The sequence below is a fragment of the Lithobates pipiens genome, unplaced genomic scaffold, assembly GCF_037356315.1.
Source record: "Lithobates pipiens isolate NorthernLeopardFrog02 unplaced genomic scaffold, aLitPip1_a1.2 Scaffold_18, whole genome shotgun sequence".
Taxonomy (NCBI): domain Eukaryota; kingdom Metazoa; phylum Chordata; class Amphibia; order Anura; family Ranidae; genus Lithobates; species Lithobates pipiens.
In genome coordinates, this window is record NW_027507758.1 from 305373104 (window position 1) to 305390224 (window position 17121).

Here is a 17121-nt window from a genome sequence, read left to right on the forward strand (position 1 = left end):
ACATTTATTTACAGGCAGTTTAAATCATAAACACACAGAATGGCAAAATGATTGCTTTCTTCTCTTGCAGCGGGAACTGACCATGGACAAGAGGCAATTGAAAGTGCAGCCATGTTCCTCTTCAAAACCTTCTATGACAAAGAAACTGTCGGTCACGAAGAAACCAAGGCCATCAAACAGATGTTTGGCCCTTTTCCATCAACATGTGCTACAGCAGCATGTAATGCCACATATAGAATTGTGTCACTGCTGACTGATGAACAGCTTAAGAAACTCTTACAACATTTTCATGAGAAAAACATAGACGATACAGTATTCTTTGGGAAAAATGTCATATTTTCTCTGGAAATGTATGAACTGGAAGAGACTGAAGATCTGCCACTAAATGGCAGCATCGAGGCAGATAATGATATTAGTCTAGACTTCCTAAAATTTCACAATGGCCAGAAAGGCATATCTGCTATAAGTGCTCACCAAAAACATGTCAGCAATGAAGATGAAGGCTCTTTACTGTACGATGAGGTGGAGAAATATGTTGTGCAGAGTTCCACTGGAGGTGCCACAGTAGAAGACTTGTGCAACACGATTTTTGAAATGCTGGCATCTGCTAAAAGCAATGATGAACTTCAGAATGAGGTGTGTCTCTTTTTTTTATTTTTTATTATTGTTTTCAGCTGAATTTATAGTTTGGTGTGATTGTTTTCATTGAAACAGTTACCCTAAAACAAGTTGTGAGCTGTGTCTCGGGTTACCCACTGTGGGTCTGATATGGGACAAGATCATTGCTTTATGCAGCTAGTGGTCCTTTCACTGTATAATCAGTGTTCTTTAGAAAATGAAAGGCTCCAAATTAGAGGGTGAATGGGACAAAAAGGGTTGGTGGAACAGTAATGCAAGCGCTGCCTGAGGTGTCATTTAATCACTTGCCCACCAGGCCAATTCTCACATTTCTCTCCTACATGTAAAAATCTTTTTTTTCTAGAAAATCACATAGAACCCCCAAACATTTATATATATTTTTTTTTTAGCAGAGACCCTAGAGAATACAATGGCGGTCATTGCAACTTTTTATCTCACAGTGTTTTCAAACACTTTTTATTAATTTTTTTTGAACAAAAAAAATCAGTTTCATGCTTAAAAATAACAAAATAAAACAGTAACGTTAGCCCAATTTTTTTTGCATAATGTGAAAGAAGTTGTACCAAGTAAATAGATACCTAACATGTCAGGCTTCAAAATTGCACACACTTGTGGAATGGCGCCAAACTGCGGTACTTAAAAATCCCAATAGGCAACGCTTAAAATTTTTTTACTGGTTACATGTTTTGGGTTACAGAGGAGGTCTAGTGCTAGAATTATTGCTCTTGCTCTAACGTTTGCGGCGACACCTGTAGGGCTGAAACAACTAATCGATTAATCTATTACTATTTTCATAATCGATTAATCGGCCAGTAACATAATGGGGGTTAATAAAAATCTAAAATTAGCCATTTTATAGTACAAAAATATAATCACTACTGTAATTATTACTTTCATTGTTCTACAGTAAAAAAATTAACCCCTTCCAGTAGTGATTATTAGTTTTTTTGTACTATAAAGGGCTAATTCTAGTCTTTTTAACCCCAGTTACTCCACGTCTTAGGCCTGGTTCACATCTATAGGTTTGTTGGTGCTTTTTGCAGAAGCGCACTGCAGTTCATTCACGTGGTTTCCTATGGGACACGTTCATATCTGTGCTTTTTTCGGCCGCTGCATATTTGGAAAGGGTCAGGGACTTTTAATGCAAAGTGGTGCTTTTTTTGGTTCAATATACTTCAATGGAGAAGCTGCAGAAAAAAATGTAATGCATTTTTGCCGCAATTTGTGTTTTTTAATCTGCCCCAAAAAAAATGCAAAAAATGCAAAAAACGCAAATTGCAGTAAAATCATACGCGCAAAAATCAAAACGCACAGCAAAAAGTACTGCAGAAACAGATCAAAAGCAAAAACTGCATAGGTGTGCACCGAGCCTTATGCTGGCCTTACGGATCAATTTTCTGGTGAGAATATTCAGAAGAAAAATCTTTGTACATTCGCTGAATAAAATAATTTTGTTTGAAATTTTCACTTCATTTCTGAACAAAAAACACATACACTATCTGCAAATTCCTTTGACCAAGAAGTTTTCTATTATTTCCAAATTTTCCCGTCACTGTGGTTGAAAATGAACGTCAAATTGACCCACTTTTTTTTTTTTTTTTTAAGTTTATTAACCAGACTAATCGATTAATCAAAACAATAATCGGCCAACTAATCGATTATGAAAATAATTGTTAGTCGCAGCCCTAGACACCTGACATCTGTGGTTTCAACACCGTTTTTATATGTGGGCGGGACTTGTGTGCTTGCACACAGGAGCGAACCATTTATCATTTTCCTAATACATTTAAGTTTTTTTGGTTGTAACATGACAAAATGGAAAATTTCAAGGGGTAAGAATACTTTTTCAAGGCACTGTACATCTTGGATTGGAAGTGGTCTTACCAAGATCATGGCTCCTCATCTGCAGTCATGGACTTGGTATAATTTTTTGGAGGAAGTGATCAGCTTTACTGTAAAAGTGTTTCAGTGGCTGTACAGCCACCCGATCACTTTACAGGGCTTGGAAAGGGCCCTCCCGCCTGCCACCCTTCCCAGGCCATTCCATAACATCGGCAAACCTTGGACCTCTGTAAGCGTTGGGATCAGATCAGCTACTTTGGAGGACAGAGGAGGGATCAGGGGTCTAATATACCCCAGATCTCTCCATAAAGATTATCTGTTACTGCCCAAGCTATCACAACGTTTGTTGTTCATTGCTTGTAATAGAAAGTAAGTAAAAACAAAACAAAATAAAAATAGAAAGTGGGCCTGTCCCCCACGCAAATTATCACGTAGGTCCTACATGCATATGTAAACAATAATTGCACCAAACATCGGAGTGAGAACCATAATTCTAGTTCCAGAGCTTATATTCGCTGAATTACGAAACGCGTAGAAGCTGTGGGAGACTTGCTGTCCTTGAAGATCAGCCGGGAACAGGTTGGCTTAGTGGAGGGAGGAGTGTACCACCTGTGGAACATCTTTGGCTTGCCCGATCCCATGCTGTTTTTTTATATAGCTGGATAAGCTTGGTGTCGGCTATAAGACACATTGAAATGTGAGTGCAATGTGTTTTTATTGATTTCCTAATTAAAGGTGAAACGGTTTTACACTATATTGGTTCTATTTGCTTTTGTATGAACATACGGATATTGAGGAATTGCTAACGGGAGAAGTTTACTGAGGATTGGTTATCCGTTGAATGAACGGAAGGCTTACTGTGTGGTGACGTCTGGTGAGTGGCCATTCTACTAGGTGGTGGTGGCACGATCTGGGTTTGCTTTCTGGTGACACTTGAGGATTACCTATTAGAAGATGGACGGGGATTGAGATTACACAGTTGAAGCTGTTGAATTAACCACTACATATGAAGGAATATATTTATTTAAAACATTAAGTTGTGCATTTATTTGATGGTATAATTAGTGTTTTTTCATATCTGGGGGCTGCTTTGGGGTAGTATAGTGATCACTGAGTGTGTTTACTTTATATATTTTTTTGAGTTTCAATTATTTATATTGTTTGGGGGGATTAGTGAATAGGAGGCACAATCCCCCAATATACATTGCATGTTTTATTCTAAACTGGTAGCTTGTAAATGCTTTTTCAAGTGTCGCCTATGGAAACTTTTAGGTGCCGTAGTTTGTTGCCATTTCACAGGCATATACAATTTTAAAAGAGAAGTATGGATTTTTTTTTTTTTTTTGCAGAATCATACTTGCCTAGGTGGATGCAGCATCTGTCCCCCGCTAGCTCTAAGACTGAGAACCGGACGATCAAACACCGCCAGTCTCTTGATTCTCAGCGCTTCTTGAGCAGAGAGCTGGTGACTGTCAGTCACCTCTGTCTGCTCTGCCCCTCCCCCCTCACTCACTGGAGCACTGGGCTGTGGAAGGGCGAGACTGAGGCTCAGGCTCTGAGAGGCTAAGCTGGGTACCAGTCCAGACATGTGGGCTTTTCCCGACGGCTCTGTGACATCAGCCGATAGCGGGCTTTAGCCCGCTGTCTGCTGAAAACAGGTCACAGGAGTGCAAAATGAACTGCATTCCTGTGATCCACAGGAAAAGCACAGCCAAGCGAGCTTTGGCTGTACTTCTCCTTTTAAATGCTAATATGTTTGGTATCTATTTAATAAATGCAATATATTCTTTTATATTTTAACAAAAAAAAAAATATCTTGTTTGCACTATAATTCATTCTTTTTTCTTTTAATTTGTGTTTTAAAAATGGCTTTGCAAATATCGTGCAACATAAAAAATTGCAACAAGCCACCATTTTATTCTCCATGTCCTCTGCTTTTAGAAAATATATGTTTGGGCTTTCTAAGTAATTTAAATGCTGATTTTAACATGTGTGAAAACGTATGGCAAATGGTTAAATAAAGTGGGTCTCAAATCTAAATCTCAAAACTGCTATTTCAAAGCCTGTCGCTGTACATGCAGTGAATAATCAGGGAACGTTCAGGTATACAGCCATTTTCTGTGACTGCACGTTAAAGCCTAACTAGCCGGAATCATAGACAGTTTACAGTAAGTATATTTTAGTTCTTGTTATAAAGAAGGAAGTGCTGGTAAAACCTGGAAAACAGTTTTGTGAGATGCATGTGTGATTATATGGTAAATGTCTTTTCTGTTTGAATAGTTGTAGTGAATAACACACATAAGTGGTTTAACAGTACAATTGTTTTGCTGACATTTGTCATGGATGAGTTCCCCCGAGGTGTTATTATTTCTAAGTGTAGCACGTTTCTTTTGCATCTATGCCTTCTGCAGTATGCAGCTCAGTGTCAGTTTACTGCAAGATAAGATATATTATGATACACAAATGAAATGCAAATGTTTTTGCTTAGGCTTCTGCCAAATTCTTGAAAAAAAAATTCCCTTCCAAAAACTGTCAAGATTTAGAGAACATTAGGCTTTTTAAATGGCATGAATACATTTCTGTAGAACGAAGCACAATTCCTGACTGAGTGAATTTGGGATTTGTGACTTACTGCTTCTTTTATAAACCATCTCGTCTAGAATTTGAGCAATGTTATGCGGCTGTTATTATCTCTGTGTAACAAACCTAAAAGGCAACATTTGCATAATTGCTGAAAGCAACATTTGTAGGCAGTTACAAGCCCAGTGTAAACCCTTCTGTCATATCGAATAAAGCTGAAGGCGTTGCAGTCCCAAATATGACAACGCTGCCTTTTGTGCCAGTCCAGAGTAGGCTGTATAAGTGGCCGTGCAGGGCCTGGTGTTCTCAAGCAATGAAGCCTAGTTCCAACTATTGTTTGTGATGGTTACTAAGTTCCCCTAGCAGATATAATTGCCACTTACCATTGTCAAAAGTTCTTGTTACTGCACAAATATTTTCCAACTTGTGCATGTAAGCCCCCATCATTCCTACAAGCATTTCACTGCTCAGGTGTCACATTCTTCCTTTAGCTGAGTGGCAGAAAAGATTGCAGTCATAATAAAAATGACTATATTTAATAACGCAGATGTTTCACTGCGATACGTTCTCCATGAGGCTTTTTAGTCTATTTGTGGCCAGCCTGTTCTGGTCGTCTGCTGAAAACTGCTAACTTAGCCCTTATAAGTGAATCTGTAACGCCTAAAAAATAAATACATATTTTTGGGGATTGCAATGTTCTTGGTTGCCATACATTTCCTCCAGCTTCTATACTTGGCAAGATTGTGACCTGAAAAAAAATACAGATTGGGAGTTCTGATTTATTGGCAGCATAGTTTTTCCCAGCTAGGTTTTTGTTCTTGGGCCTCGTTCACATGAGTGGCCAGGAGGTGGGAAAACCAGTTGAACCACAGTTTTACTACCCCCCATCCACACACTTGAACACTGAAATCCAGCTGCTCAAGGCTCTACACACGCCACAATACAGTGCTTCAGAGCCACGCCAAAAATTAAGCATCATGTCGCATTCGGAAGGCATTGCAGTTGCCAAATAGGATCATTGCAAGTCTTTAGGGTCACACCGCAACCCCTTGCAACCGCATGCAATGCATGAAATTGTGGCGCAGTAGTACCATGCTTACAGGGTAAATAATCTTGTGAGGGGGTGACATATCATTGTCTATTAAATGCAGTCTAAAAAAAACAATCTAACCGCACATTGTTGTTCAGAGGGCACCATGCATGTGCATGAGCCCTTACACTATTCTGTACATGCAGACAAGAAGCTTGCCATTTACTAAGCTGCTGTTAGACCGTGAGCTGTGATTATTTATGACGCCCACTAATTTTAGGTAAAAAATTCTCAGCTGCCCACTAATATACCACAGTGTGTGAACATTTCTCAGCTGGCATGGGGGTAACTTTTTTTTTTGGCAAGATCATGAAGTTACTTAATTCTTTCCAAGATGTATTTCTCAGAATTCTTTAATTTCGATTTTTGGGCTTATGTAATAAGGCAAATGACAATAAGCAAACTACAGGCACTTCCAGCAGCTGATCATGATTTCTCTCTAATAACTAGTAACTTTACTTTAGTAATTGGAATGCTATGTGTTTCTGCAGTATTTTAATTCTTAGTGGTGGTGTTTTTTTTTATTGTTTTATGTAGTTTAAATGCGCTCACCCTCTAATAAAGCCCTTTAAATAAGTGCAATACACAAATGTGCATAAAATCAACAGACCTTGTATAAAGGCTGAAATACCTGTGCATAAACTGACTGGAAATAAACAAATGCATATATCTACAATACAAAAATCAAGAAAGTCCATAGAGAACAAAAAAATCCTCTTTTCTAAAGTGCCAGTACTCAAAAATCATGCTGAGGTGGTACTTTTTTTCTTAACGTGTTAATAAACCCACAACAGTAAAATTGGTCTATATATGCAGTAAATTATGCTTGTTATACTCACTGTGGAACCTAAGGGGCTAATCCTGGGCATTGTGTAAAAAGGCTGTTTGATCCTGTCTTCTCTGATCCTCCTGTTCTTCCACAGTCCCCAATCCATCTCCTGATAGTACAGAGCCATGGGGGCATGCTGCACATGCTCAGTTTGGTGTGTATTGCTAGAGTTTTTTTTTTTGGGAGGGTGCATGTGATCAGCACAGGGCCAATCCAGACAGAGGGTCAGCGGTCATGCAGCCTCATAGGACAGTCAGAGGAAAATGAAAACTCCTCCAAAAGCTTTAACCAGTGTTTGTCCAGACACTGATAGAAATCGCAATACTGCTATATACTGCTGATGAGATGTATTTCACAGTTGTTATTTACTGAAATAATTGCATTTCCACGATCTGACATCAGATATAGTGAATGCAGGGTCCTGGGTTTCGTAACACTTTAAAGTGCTTGCCACTGCAAACAGTCCACTCCTATGCAGTTTTGTGGCTCAACCCCAATGGGTTCTAATTTACCAGGTGAAGATGACCCCCTTTGCAATATACCAAAGATGGTCTACATAAGCTTTTCCACAGCTCCGCTGTACATGGCTGCTATTCCTCTGCTTACTGGCTCTTTAACACAAAACCCAGGTACAGGTCTTAGGCACGATTCACATCTATGCATGTTGCTTTTGAGCGTTTTTGCAGTGCTTTTTGCGGTGCTTGTCGCGTTTTTGGACACACGTTTTTACCTTGATTTTGCCGCGTTTTGCGTTTTTTTTTTTTCTTATGTTTTTACACTGTGGTTGCTTAGCAAACCGCTATATGCAGTGAAAAAAAAAAAAGAAAAAAAAACGCAAATCGCGGTACTTGCGTTTTTTTGATGCAGGTCCATTGACTTCTATTACATGCAAAATGCTGCATTTTGCATGAAAAAAGTCCTTGACCCTTTCCAAAAATGCAGAGGCACAAAAATGCATTGATGTGAACATGTTCCATAGGAACCCATGTTAAAAAATGTCCCTGCATTTCTACAAAATGCATTAAAAAACGTGTTGGTGTGAATTAAGCCTTATGCCAGAAGGATCTAATAGTGGGGATCTCATAGTGTATACAGTCTTTTATTAAAATCCACAAAAGATATAAATAATATGCTTACATTCAAAAGGCTTTAAAGGGTGAGCGTGTTTAAACCAAATAAAAAAACACTGTTCACATTTCTTAGACTGTTGCGCAGGTAATATTATTATCTTTTAGTGGTTGTTGCTCTTTTAATGTGGATGTGGGAAGCCAGCTGTGACTTTCTGGTGCTTCACAGCTGTCTTCCCACTACGCACGCGCGAGTAGCTCTCCATTTTCTCAATAGACCAGCAGCTTCTTGGGACCTATGAGGTGTCCCAAAAGGTTGCGAGCAGTGAACTTCCACTTAGATCGCCTTGGGGGTGGAGGAAGAATAACAGAAATTCCCTTTTTAGATGTAGTTCCGCTTTTAATACGTTTTCATTATAAGTATTTTAACTGGTACCCATGACATGACTGTACTGAATACATTTTGTTCCTTTTGGCTGCATACGTTTTTTTTAGATGGTTAAATTCAGAGTGAGATCCTGGCTATTGAATTGTACACTGCTTAGCTTTTTTTAACAATATCAGCAGAAAATTCCTTTTGAAAATGTGTGGTTTGTTTAGAAACCGCTATACGTTTATTTTATTTCCCATATTTATGCAGCACCAGCATATTATACTGCATTGTACAGAAAACATTGAAGAATTCACACCAATGTTTGCTTCAGCTAAGCATGTAGTCTAGTATGCAAACCACAAAAGAGAGGATAAGATGAAATTCTGCGCTCCAAGTTAAAATCGCCAACCTTTATTCAGAATTCATCCATAAGTACACAGTTTCCCTGCCCACTAACGATCATTTCATATGTAAGAACACTCCTCCTCACCCACTACACAGAGTGTGCATGATTATATTTTATATTTTTTTTTCCCATGGCTGTTATTGTAAATGGCTGATGATTACCAGCTCTGTGCCTAGCAGTAAGGAATTGGGTGAGATCCAAAAGCTAACAGACTACTATATGCTATAACCAACGTTCAAGCACTTCCAGTATGGTTAAATTATGCATAACAGGTGTGCTTTATTCCATTATTTGTTTGATGCAGGCACTCTTTGTCATTAAATAGTAAATGCACAGTTTATAATAAATTGGGTTGTTTATAATAACATAGAAAGGATTGATTTGATATAGTTTGATTGGTCTTTCTTTCAGGAGGGATTGTCCTTTTTCAATTGCTTTGTGCAATTTTCTGACACATATGATCCTTTCATTGACCTCTGTTGCCAGCATAATGTTCCTACATTTACACAAAAACACCAGCATGTTTTAAGACTGTGGAAGGAAACTGAAGGAACCCAGAGTAAAAAACAAAAACATAGAAATTATGTTTTAATCTTAAAGTGGAGTTCCAGCCACAATTTTTTATTTTTAAAGTCAGAAGCTACAAGTGCTGTAGCTGCTGACTTTTAATAAGGACACTTAAAGCGGGGTTCCACCCTAAAGTGGAACTTCCACTGTTGGAACCCTCCCCCCCTCCAATATCACAATTGGCACCTTTCAGGGGGAGTTGGGTGCAGATACCTGTCAAAGACAGGTATTTACACCCACTTCTGGGCATAGACTCCCACGGGAGTCTATGCCTCTTCCTGTCCCTGCGCGCTGTCTGCTGGGACACACATGGGTCCCAGAGACAGCGCAGACAATTCCTATTGTGCTGCGTGACTCGCGCATGCGCAGTAGGGAAAGGGAAGTGAAGCCGCAGCGCTTCACTTCCTGATTCCCTCACCTAGAATGGTGGCGGCAGCAGCCGAGAGATCGATCGGCCTTGGCTGCCGGCATCGCTGGACCCCGGGACACAGGTGAGTGTCCGATTATTAAAAGTCAGCAGCTGCAGTATTTGTAGCTGCTGGCTTTTAATTTTTTTTACACAGTGAAATCCCGCTTTAACTGTCCAGGAAGCCCACGATGTCGCCCCCCCAGAAGAAGATTCATCCACAGGCTTGGGTGCAGGCCCATCATTGCAACTAGAGCCCCTTTCACACATATTTGTTTTTGACAGACTCCGCTTGCCCAGCAGGGATTGCTCTGTCGATCCCCACTGAGCCGGCGGATGACAAGTCCGTCTCTGTTCACTGTGCAGAGGTGGGCCTTTCAGAGCTCTGCTCTATGCTATGGGGAATCAGGCAGATCCATTTTCATCCGCTCTGACCTGCCAGGCGCATGGAAAATAGGGTTTCCATCCATCTGAATTTAGTGGATTGGAGCCGATCGGATCAGATGTCAGCGGACATGTCACTGCTGACACCTGTTGCTCCATAGAAATGTTTGGAGTGTCCATTCAGGTCCGTATAAACAAAACTGACAGGCGGACCTGAACAGTCCACATGCGTGAAAGGGGCCTAAGGGAAACCGGCACATGCACAAGTCGCGCTGCGCTTTATGGGAATACACACAAGTCCCAGAGGGCAGTGGGGGGGGGGGGGGGGGGAGTTGCGTACTTGGCCACGGCCCAGCTGGGATGGAAGTACACCTTTTTTAAAAGGCAAGAAAAAAAATATATAAAACGAGGGGGGGGGGGGGGGGGGTCACCTTCTTGTAAAGTTGGGTGGAACTCCGCTTTAACATTTTGATTTTTTTTCTTGCTACTTTTTTGCTACTTTCTTGCTACTTTTTTTTTTTCATCAGTTTTAACGTCATACAGGGATTATAGGGGGCCTACAGTCTCCTACAAACCACAAGCAGCATTGGCAAGGAGAATGGTACATATACAGAAATAAAGTCAACAGTAGAATCACTGCTGATAGACTTTACATCTGCTGGTCTATCAAAACAGTAGCTTTGTAGCTCCTTTTGCCCAACGACCCCTGAGAGATGAGATTCTATCCCTTACAACTTTTTCAGTAGAAAAGACTAAAAAAGAGCAAGCAAGGAAAAGTAAGGAGGAAAGAAAGAGAGCCAGAGAAGTAGGTAAGTAAGGGGAAAAGAAAAAAAAGGGGGAAGTACATGAGACGTGACTTACATTTAGGCTCATGCACATGGGCAGAAAAAAAAAAACAGAGGCGCTTAGAAGTATTTTTTATTTTTTTTGCCTTTAAAGGCAGCTCTCTTGTAGCCAATGTGTCTATACATGCGGATTTGTATTTTAGAGTAGCATTTGGAACAATGAAATAAACCCTGTGTCCTGGGTGAAGCTTACTGGCGTAATTTATGCGTATACACACATAAACATGTGATTTATTTCCTTTTGTCTAGAACAAATTAATATTCTAGCCACTAGAATGAAATTGCGCACATGCGCCTGTAAACATCGTGCATGCATGTGTAAATCAACACCAGACTGCATTTTTTATGCTTGATTACCCCATCAACACTGATGCTTCTCACAGTGCTATTGTGTTTTGCTGTTCTGCTAGCAGGGTAGGGTGGGTAACGCTGTGAGCCTACCTGGCCGGCAGAACACAATGATTACTGCTAGCGGCTGAAGCCTCTGGCAGGCTGGGTACAACCAGCTTGCCCATAGATAAATCAAATATTGGCTAGTCCCTGCTGAACCAGATGAGATTCAATCCATCTATGGCCGTCTTAAGGCAGAGTGGTTAAGGGATACTGCAAGTTGTTAAAATGAACTTGTACTTTTTCTAGACAAGCCAAAGCAACAGCTTGACTTTAATACCGAACTCTCCTGCTGCACTTACCTTTCCTTCACTCCTCCATCACTCCTTTTCGCCACTGGAAGTCTGAATCACTCCAGTTTGGTGGGGATGCTCTCTGAGCCTCTTTAGGCCAATTGCCAAGTATGCATTCTCACATGTCTTGGTGTATTACCTTTAAGCTGGGTTCACACTATTGCGATTTGGATGTGGCTTACACTGCATCCAATTCGCAGAACATTTGAAAAACGTTATTTTGGGTATGGTTCACGTATTGTGTGTTGCATCCGCACTCCGCATTGTACAAAATTTGTGTGTATTTTCCGGGTAGTGCGTTGCGAATTGCAGGCACGTATTCTTCAATGAGAACACATCTGATTCGCAGATGTGTTCCGTTCTGAACAGAAATTCTCTCCCCCTCCTTCTACACCTCCCCCTTCTCCCTGGCCAGCTTATCCACAGCTACAACTGAGAGGAACCGCTGAATAAATCATTTTTATCTTCGCAGGGAAACCGGAGCTGCAATTCACACCAGACTAGTGTGAATCCAGCCTTATGCAGGCCATACACTATACGAAAAATCGGCCAAACCCATTTTCAAAAAACGACGATAGTGCCATCATGTAATGACTCATGAATTGTTAAGTGGACATAAATGATTGCATTTTTTGTTCTTTTTTTTTTTTTTTACTATACCTAAGGCAGACAGTTCGGATGGGAAACACATTAACATTTCAATTTATCGTTCTGCAGAAAATTTCCAAACTTGTCCTTCGTTTTTTTTTTTGTGCTCAAAGACGTCGCAATGATTATCAATTTTGTGCCCATTAACTGGCCGAAAAACAACCTGTGTAAATGACTGAATTTCTGATGATTTTTCGTATAGTGTATGGCCAGCATCACTCTCGGTGACTGAAAGGAATGGCATGAAAACAAAAGAAAAATAAGTATATGTCGCAAGGGAGCATTTAAGCTGAAATTAATGTTTGTTTTTTTGTATACTGCACCGTGGACAGTATTTACCATGAATGAAGTGTCCTGTGTGCTGGGGACTGCTGTGTTTGACTGAAATATATGAAGTCCTCTGATCCAGGGTACCCCTGCAGTGGTGATATTTTGGTGCTGCAGGGTTAAAAATGAGCAGCTGTACCTGTAGCAGGTACTTGTCAAGTGCAGACTATACCTGCTCTTTCCTCCCTCTTGCTACATTCAAAGAAGCCAGACTATCGGGTCCCACAATGAAAAAAAATGTTTTCATTGGAGGCAATGGATGTTTCATTTATCACTTGTCTTCCAATCATAGAGAGCTTTTTATTGTTCCAACTGATAATATGGCTTCTTTGAGTAGAGAGGGTGCAGGGGCCTTGATGAGTGCCAGTCACAGTTTCAGCCTCTTGTATTTACCCCTGAACACAGAAAGATCACCCCTGTAAGGACATCTGGGGGTAGAGGACTTTGAATTTCAGGACAGCACAGTGGCTATCAAATTCAATTAAATCCCAACTATAGCACTACATGCCCGTGTGTGTTTCCTCCCACATTCCAGAAAATATGGGAATTGAATAGTGTGCTAGCCTAACAACATCCTACTTTATATTATAAAAAAGACATGCAACAAAGTGCACTGAGGGGACACCCCCTTGGACTTTATCTGGCAGAAAGAGGTAATGAGAAGTGGAGTAGGTAAAAAAAAGAGGGGCCCAAAGGTGCCAACTTTTTTAATATACAAGAGTAAAAAATATAGACACAATTCATTTAAAAGTATAAACAATAAATCAATGAATCAACATAGACAAAACATATATATATATATATATATATATATATATATATATATATATATATATATATATATATATATATATATATATATATATATGTATGTATATATATATATATATGTATGTATATATATATATATACATACATACATACGAATGTATGAAAAATATGAAAAAGGCATCAGGATCTTAACTTGGACCTTTTTTCGATGTAGAATAACAAGACCAAAAAGTGCTTACATATATTTGATTCACTGGAGATTACAAAGGTAAAAACAGCTAAGGAAAGGTACATGCTTGCTGCATGGATCCACATACACGATGTAGGTGGTTATTTGTCCACAAGCCATTCGCTGAGGCGCATTCACAAGAGAAGCCTGGCTTAACAACAGCAGCAAAGTTTGCACTGTGGGGACAATTATGACAAGGAGACAATTAGGCAAGCACCCATTTGTCAGGGTGCAGAAAAATAGAAAAAGTATAATGGTAATGACATGCAAAGAAGCAGACAGCATGTCCATAAAGTGCCTGTTGTAGTTACCTCAGTTTGAAACTGTGAGCAGTGCTGACATCAAGGCAGCGGCCCGTGGACTGACAAACGCAAGCCGAGTGTCGGCACTTGCATACCTGATCTGATTGGCATAAACCAATCAGATGGTCTGTTCTGCCTAATCGGCTGTGTAACAGACAGCTGGCTGCAGAGCTCAGAGCGTCTCTCGACGAGGAGACATACGGTGTAGCCACACCCCATAGGGCGTGCCGACTCCACGCGTCACCGGCAAGAGAGAGTTCCATGCTTGTCATAAACTACGGCGGGGACACAAGGAAGCTCCTCCCAGCGCATGGGGCCAGGGCAGAGACGAGAATCACTTTGCCGTCTGCCCACCCTGCGCTGGTGGAGCTTACCCGCCGGGTGTCTGCGGCGTGGGGATGGGGCTCAAAGGTCACCTGGTGGACAGAGAAGTATATAGCAGCCAGCATGTTTGCAAAGAAAGAAACGAAGAAAAATAATGAGTGATACAATTATAATACATGATACTATGCGTCAGATGTTACAAAGGAAATATTGATGGCAAATAATAGTACATGTTGTAAGTTAATGTTGTCATAGTCCTGAAAGAGAATCAAGGGAAAGGAAAAGAGAATTTCAGTATTTTTAATATAACAAGGAGAACAAATATAGATGTAAATGGCCCTAAAATCTTAGGCTAGTCACTGTACATCTAATTACATTCATGGAAATACTGCCTAATGAGAAGAGAAGAAGGACAAAGCCATAATAAGACCTATCAGGGACTGATAATAGAGAGAGTTTAAAAAAAAAAAATAGGACATTTATTTCAATATCTAATTGAAAACCGAACCCCTAAAGATTCAGTTCACAGGCCCCAGAGGTAAACCCTGGAAGGAACGATCTGAAATTAAAAGCCTTGTTTATTGAATAACCACCTCAATTCCCATTGGAGAAGGCATTTGTTAAAGTCACCTCCTCTCAACTGAAAGTGTATACGGTCAAGTCCCTAGAAATAAATCTTGGGAATTGACTCTGGATGCACCAAAGCCATGTGATGGTCAATAGGTGCATCAGAATCGCGTTTTTGGATCGTGAAAATATGTTGGTATATTCTTTTCCAAAACTCATTAATCGTCTTCCCGACATAACAGCCACATTCACGTGTGAGCAAGTATAATATCCTGGGAGTTTTACAATTGATATAGTGTTTGAGACAGAAACATTTTCCATTTAGTAACACTGTCTTTTCGTCTGTCCATGTATTGGCAATATGGACACCCCCCACACGAGAAGGTGCTCGATGTTTTACATGGGTCGCCTCTAAAGGATTTATATTCACTTGTAACCACCTTGTCGCCCACAGAGGGAGCTCTCCTATATGGACAGAGGTGTGGCAGCAGGTGTACTAGATACAAATGGTGACAATGAAGAATCCATAGTTAACAAGCACCAATACTTATTCAAAATTTGTTTTAAGTTGTTTATGTTGTGTTGAATATGTAGTGATGATTCTAGTTGTATCATCAGCAGGGGGTTATTTTTGTACATTTAGTAGATCACGACGAGACAACGTGATGGTTTTTCTATATGCCTTTTTAAGGCAAGTACTAGAGTATCCGCTTTCGAGAAGTCTGTCCCTTAGCATATCAGCCTAGTTTTTAAAAATAGTATTATCTGAACAGTTTCTACGAACCCTAAGATATTGGCTATAGGGTATGGACGCAAGGTTTTGGGTGGAAACTAGTCGCATGAAGTAGCGAGTTCCCTGCTGTAGGTTTACAGTAAAGTTGACTTTAAAGACTCCCATCTGGTTGTCTTTTAATGAGTACATCCAGTAACGTAATTTCATTTGTACTGTGTGACATTATAAAACTGAGATTGAACTCATTATTATTTATAGAGGCTAGAAACTCATGTAGGAGCTCAATTGAGCCATCCCATATGAGGAACACATCATCTATGTAGCGTCGCCATATAAGTACATGGCACATATAAACAGATAATGATTCATTAGTAAGTAGTGAATGTTCCCACTCCCCCAGGTACAGATTTGCGTACGATGGGGCACAGTATGTCCCCTTTGCCACTCCATGTACCTGGAGGTAGTGGGAACTATCAAAGCAAAAGACATTGTGATAAAGTAAACTGCCCCTAGTAAGTATTTGTCTGAATGTGAGCTAGGGACTTTAGGAAGCTCATGGAGGACAGGGACTGATGTGAATTTAGTGTGTGTGTGTGATATATATATATATATATATATATATATATATATATATATATATATATATATATATATATATATATATATATATATATATATATATATATATATATAAATATATATATATATATATATAAATGTAAAGCACTGCGTAAAAGTACATAATAAAAAACAGACACAGTATCCACCTGCTCTTTGGATGCTCTTCATTATTGGTAAACTTAAAGTGGTTGTAAACCCTCACATATACCTAGTGAAGTGAACAGTCTCAGATGATTCATAGAGATGAATCCTCCTACATAGGTTTTGTTTATCTGCAATATTCTCTTTCCTACACCCCTTCCAAAAGGCAGAAAATCTGTCAACTGTCAGGGGCACAGAGGAGGGGACAGACGCTGCAGTAACAGTGTGAGAGCTAATTGGTGGAAGGGCACCCCTCCCCCTCCTCCACACAGAAGAACTGTGTTCTGAATAGATAAGCTGTCTGTTGAGCTCCCCCCCCCCCATCCTGATGCTAATTTATCTCAGGATGTGTTGGGAAAACGTCTCATAAGTGACTCTTTGAAGAGATATAAGTATGTTTTTTGCGATATAAACGAAAAAAGAGAGAAAATTTGGAAAAAAAACACAAAACATTTTCTACTTTTTGTTATAATAAAAAATACAATAAATTCAATTTTAGTCATACTTTAGTCATTTAGGCCAAAATGCATTCAGCCACATGTCTTGGGTAAGAAAATTAAATAAGCGTATATTTATTGGTTTGCATAAAAGTTATAGCGTCTACAAACTAGGGTACATTTATGACTGTCTGTCTCATTTCTTGAGGCGCTATAATAGAAGGGCAGTACAAAACCCTCCCAAATGACCCCATTTTGGAAAGTAGACACCCCAAGGAATTTGCTGAGAGGCATTTTGAGCACATTGAAT

The 17121-nt window shown here is 39.8% G+C and overlaps 1 protein-coding gene across 1 annotated transcript in view; it reads left to right on the forward strand.

Moving 5' to 3' along the window:
- Positions 1-17121, forward strand: part of ASCC3 (activating signal cointegrator 1 complex subunit 3) — a 1010279-nt gene that overhangs the window by 26037 nt on the left and 967121 nt on the right. Inside the window, exon 4 of the mRNA XM_077487192.1 lies at positions 71-636. Coding sequence (XP_077343318.1) covers positions 71-636 — 566 coding nt within the window. The remainder of the gene's footprint in view (positions 1-70; positions 637-17121) is intronic.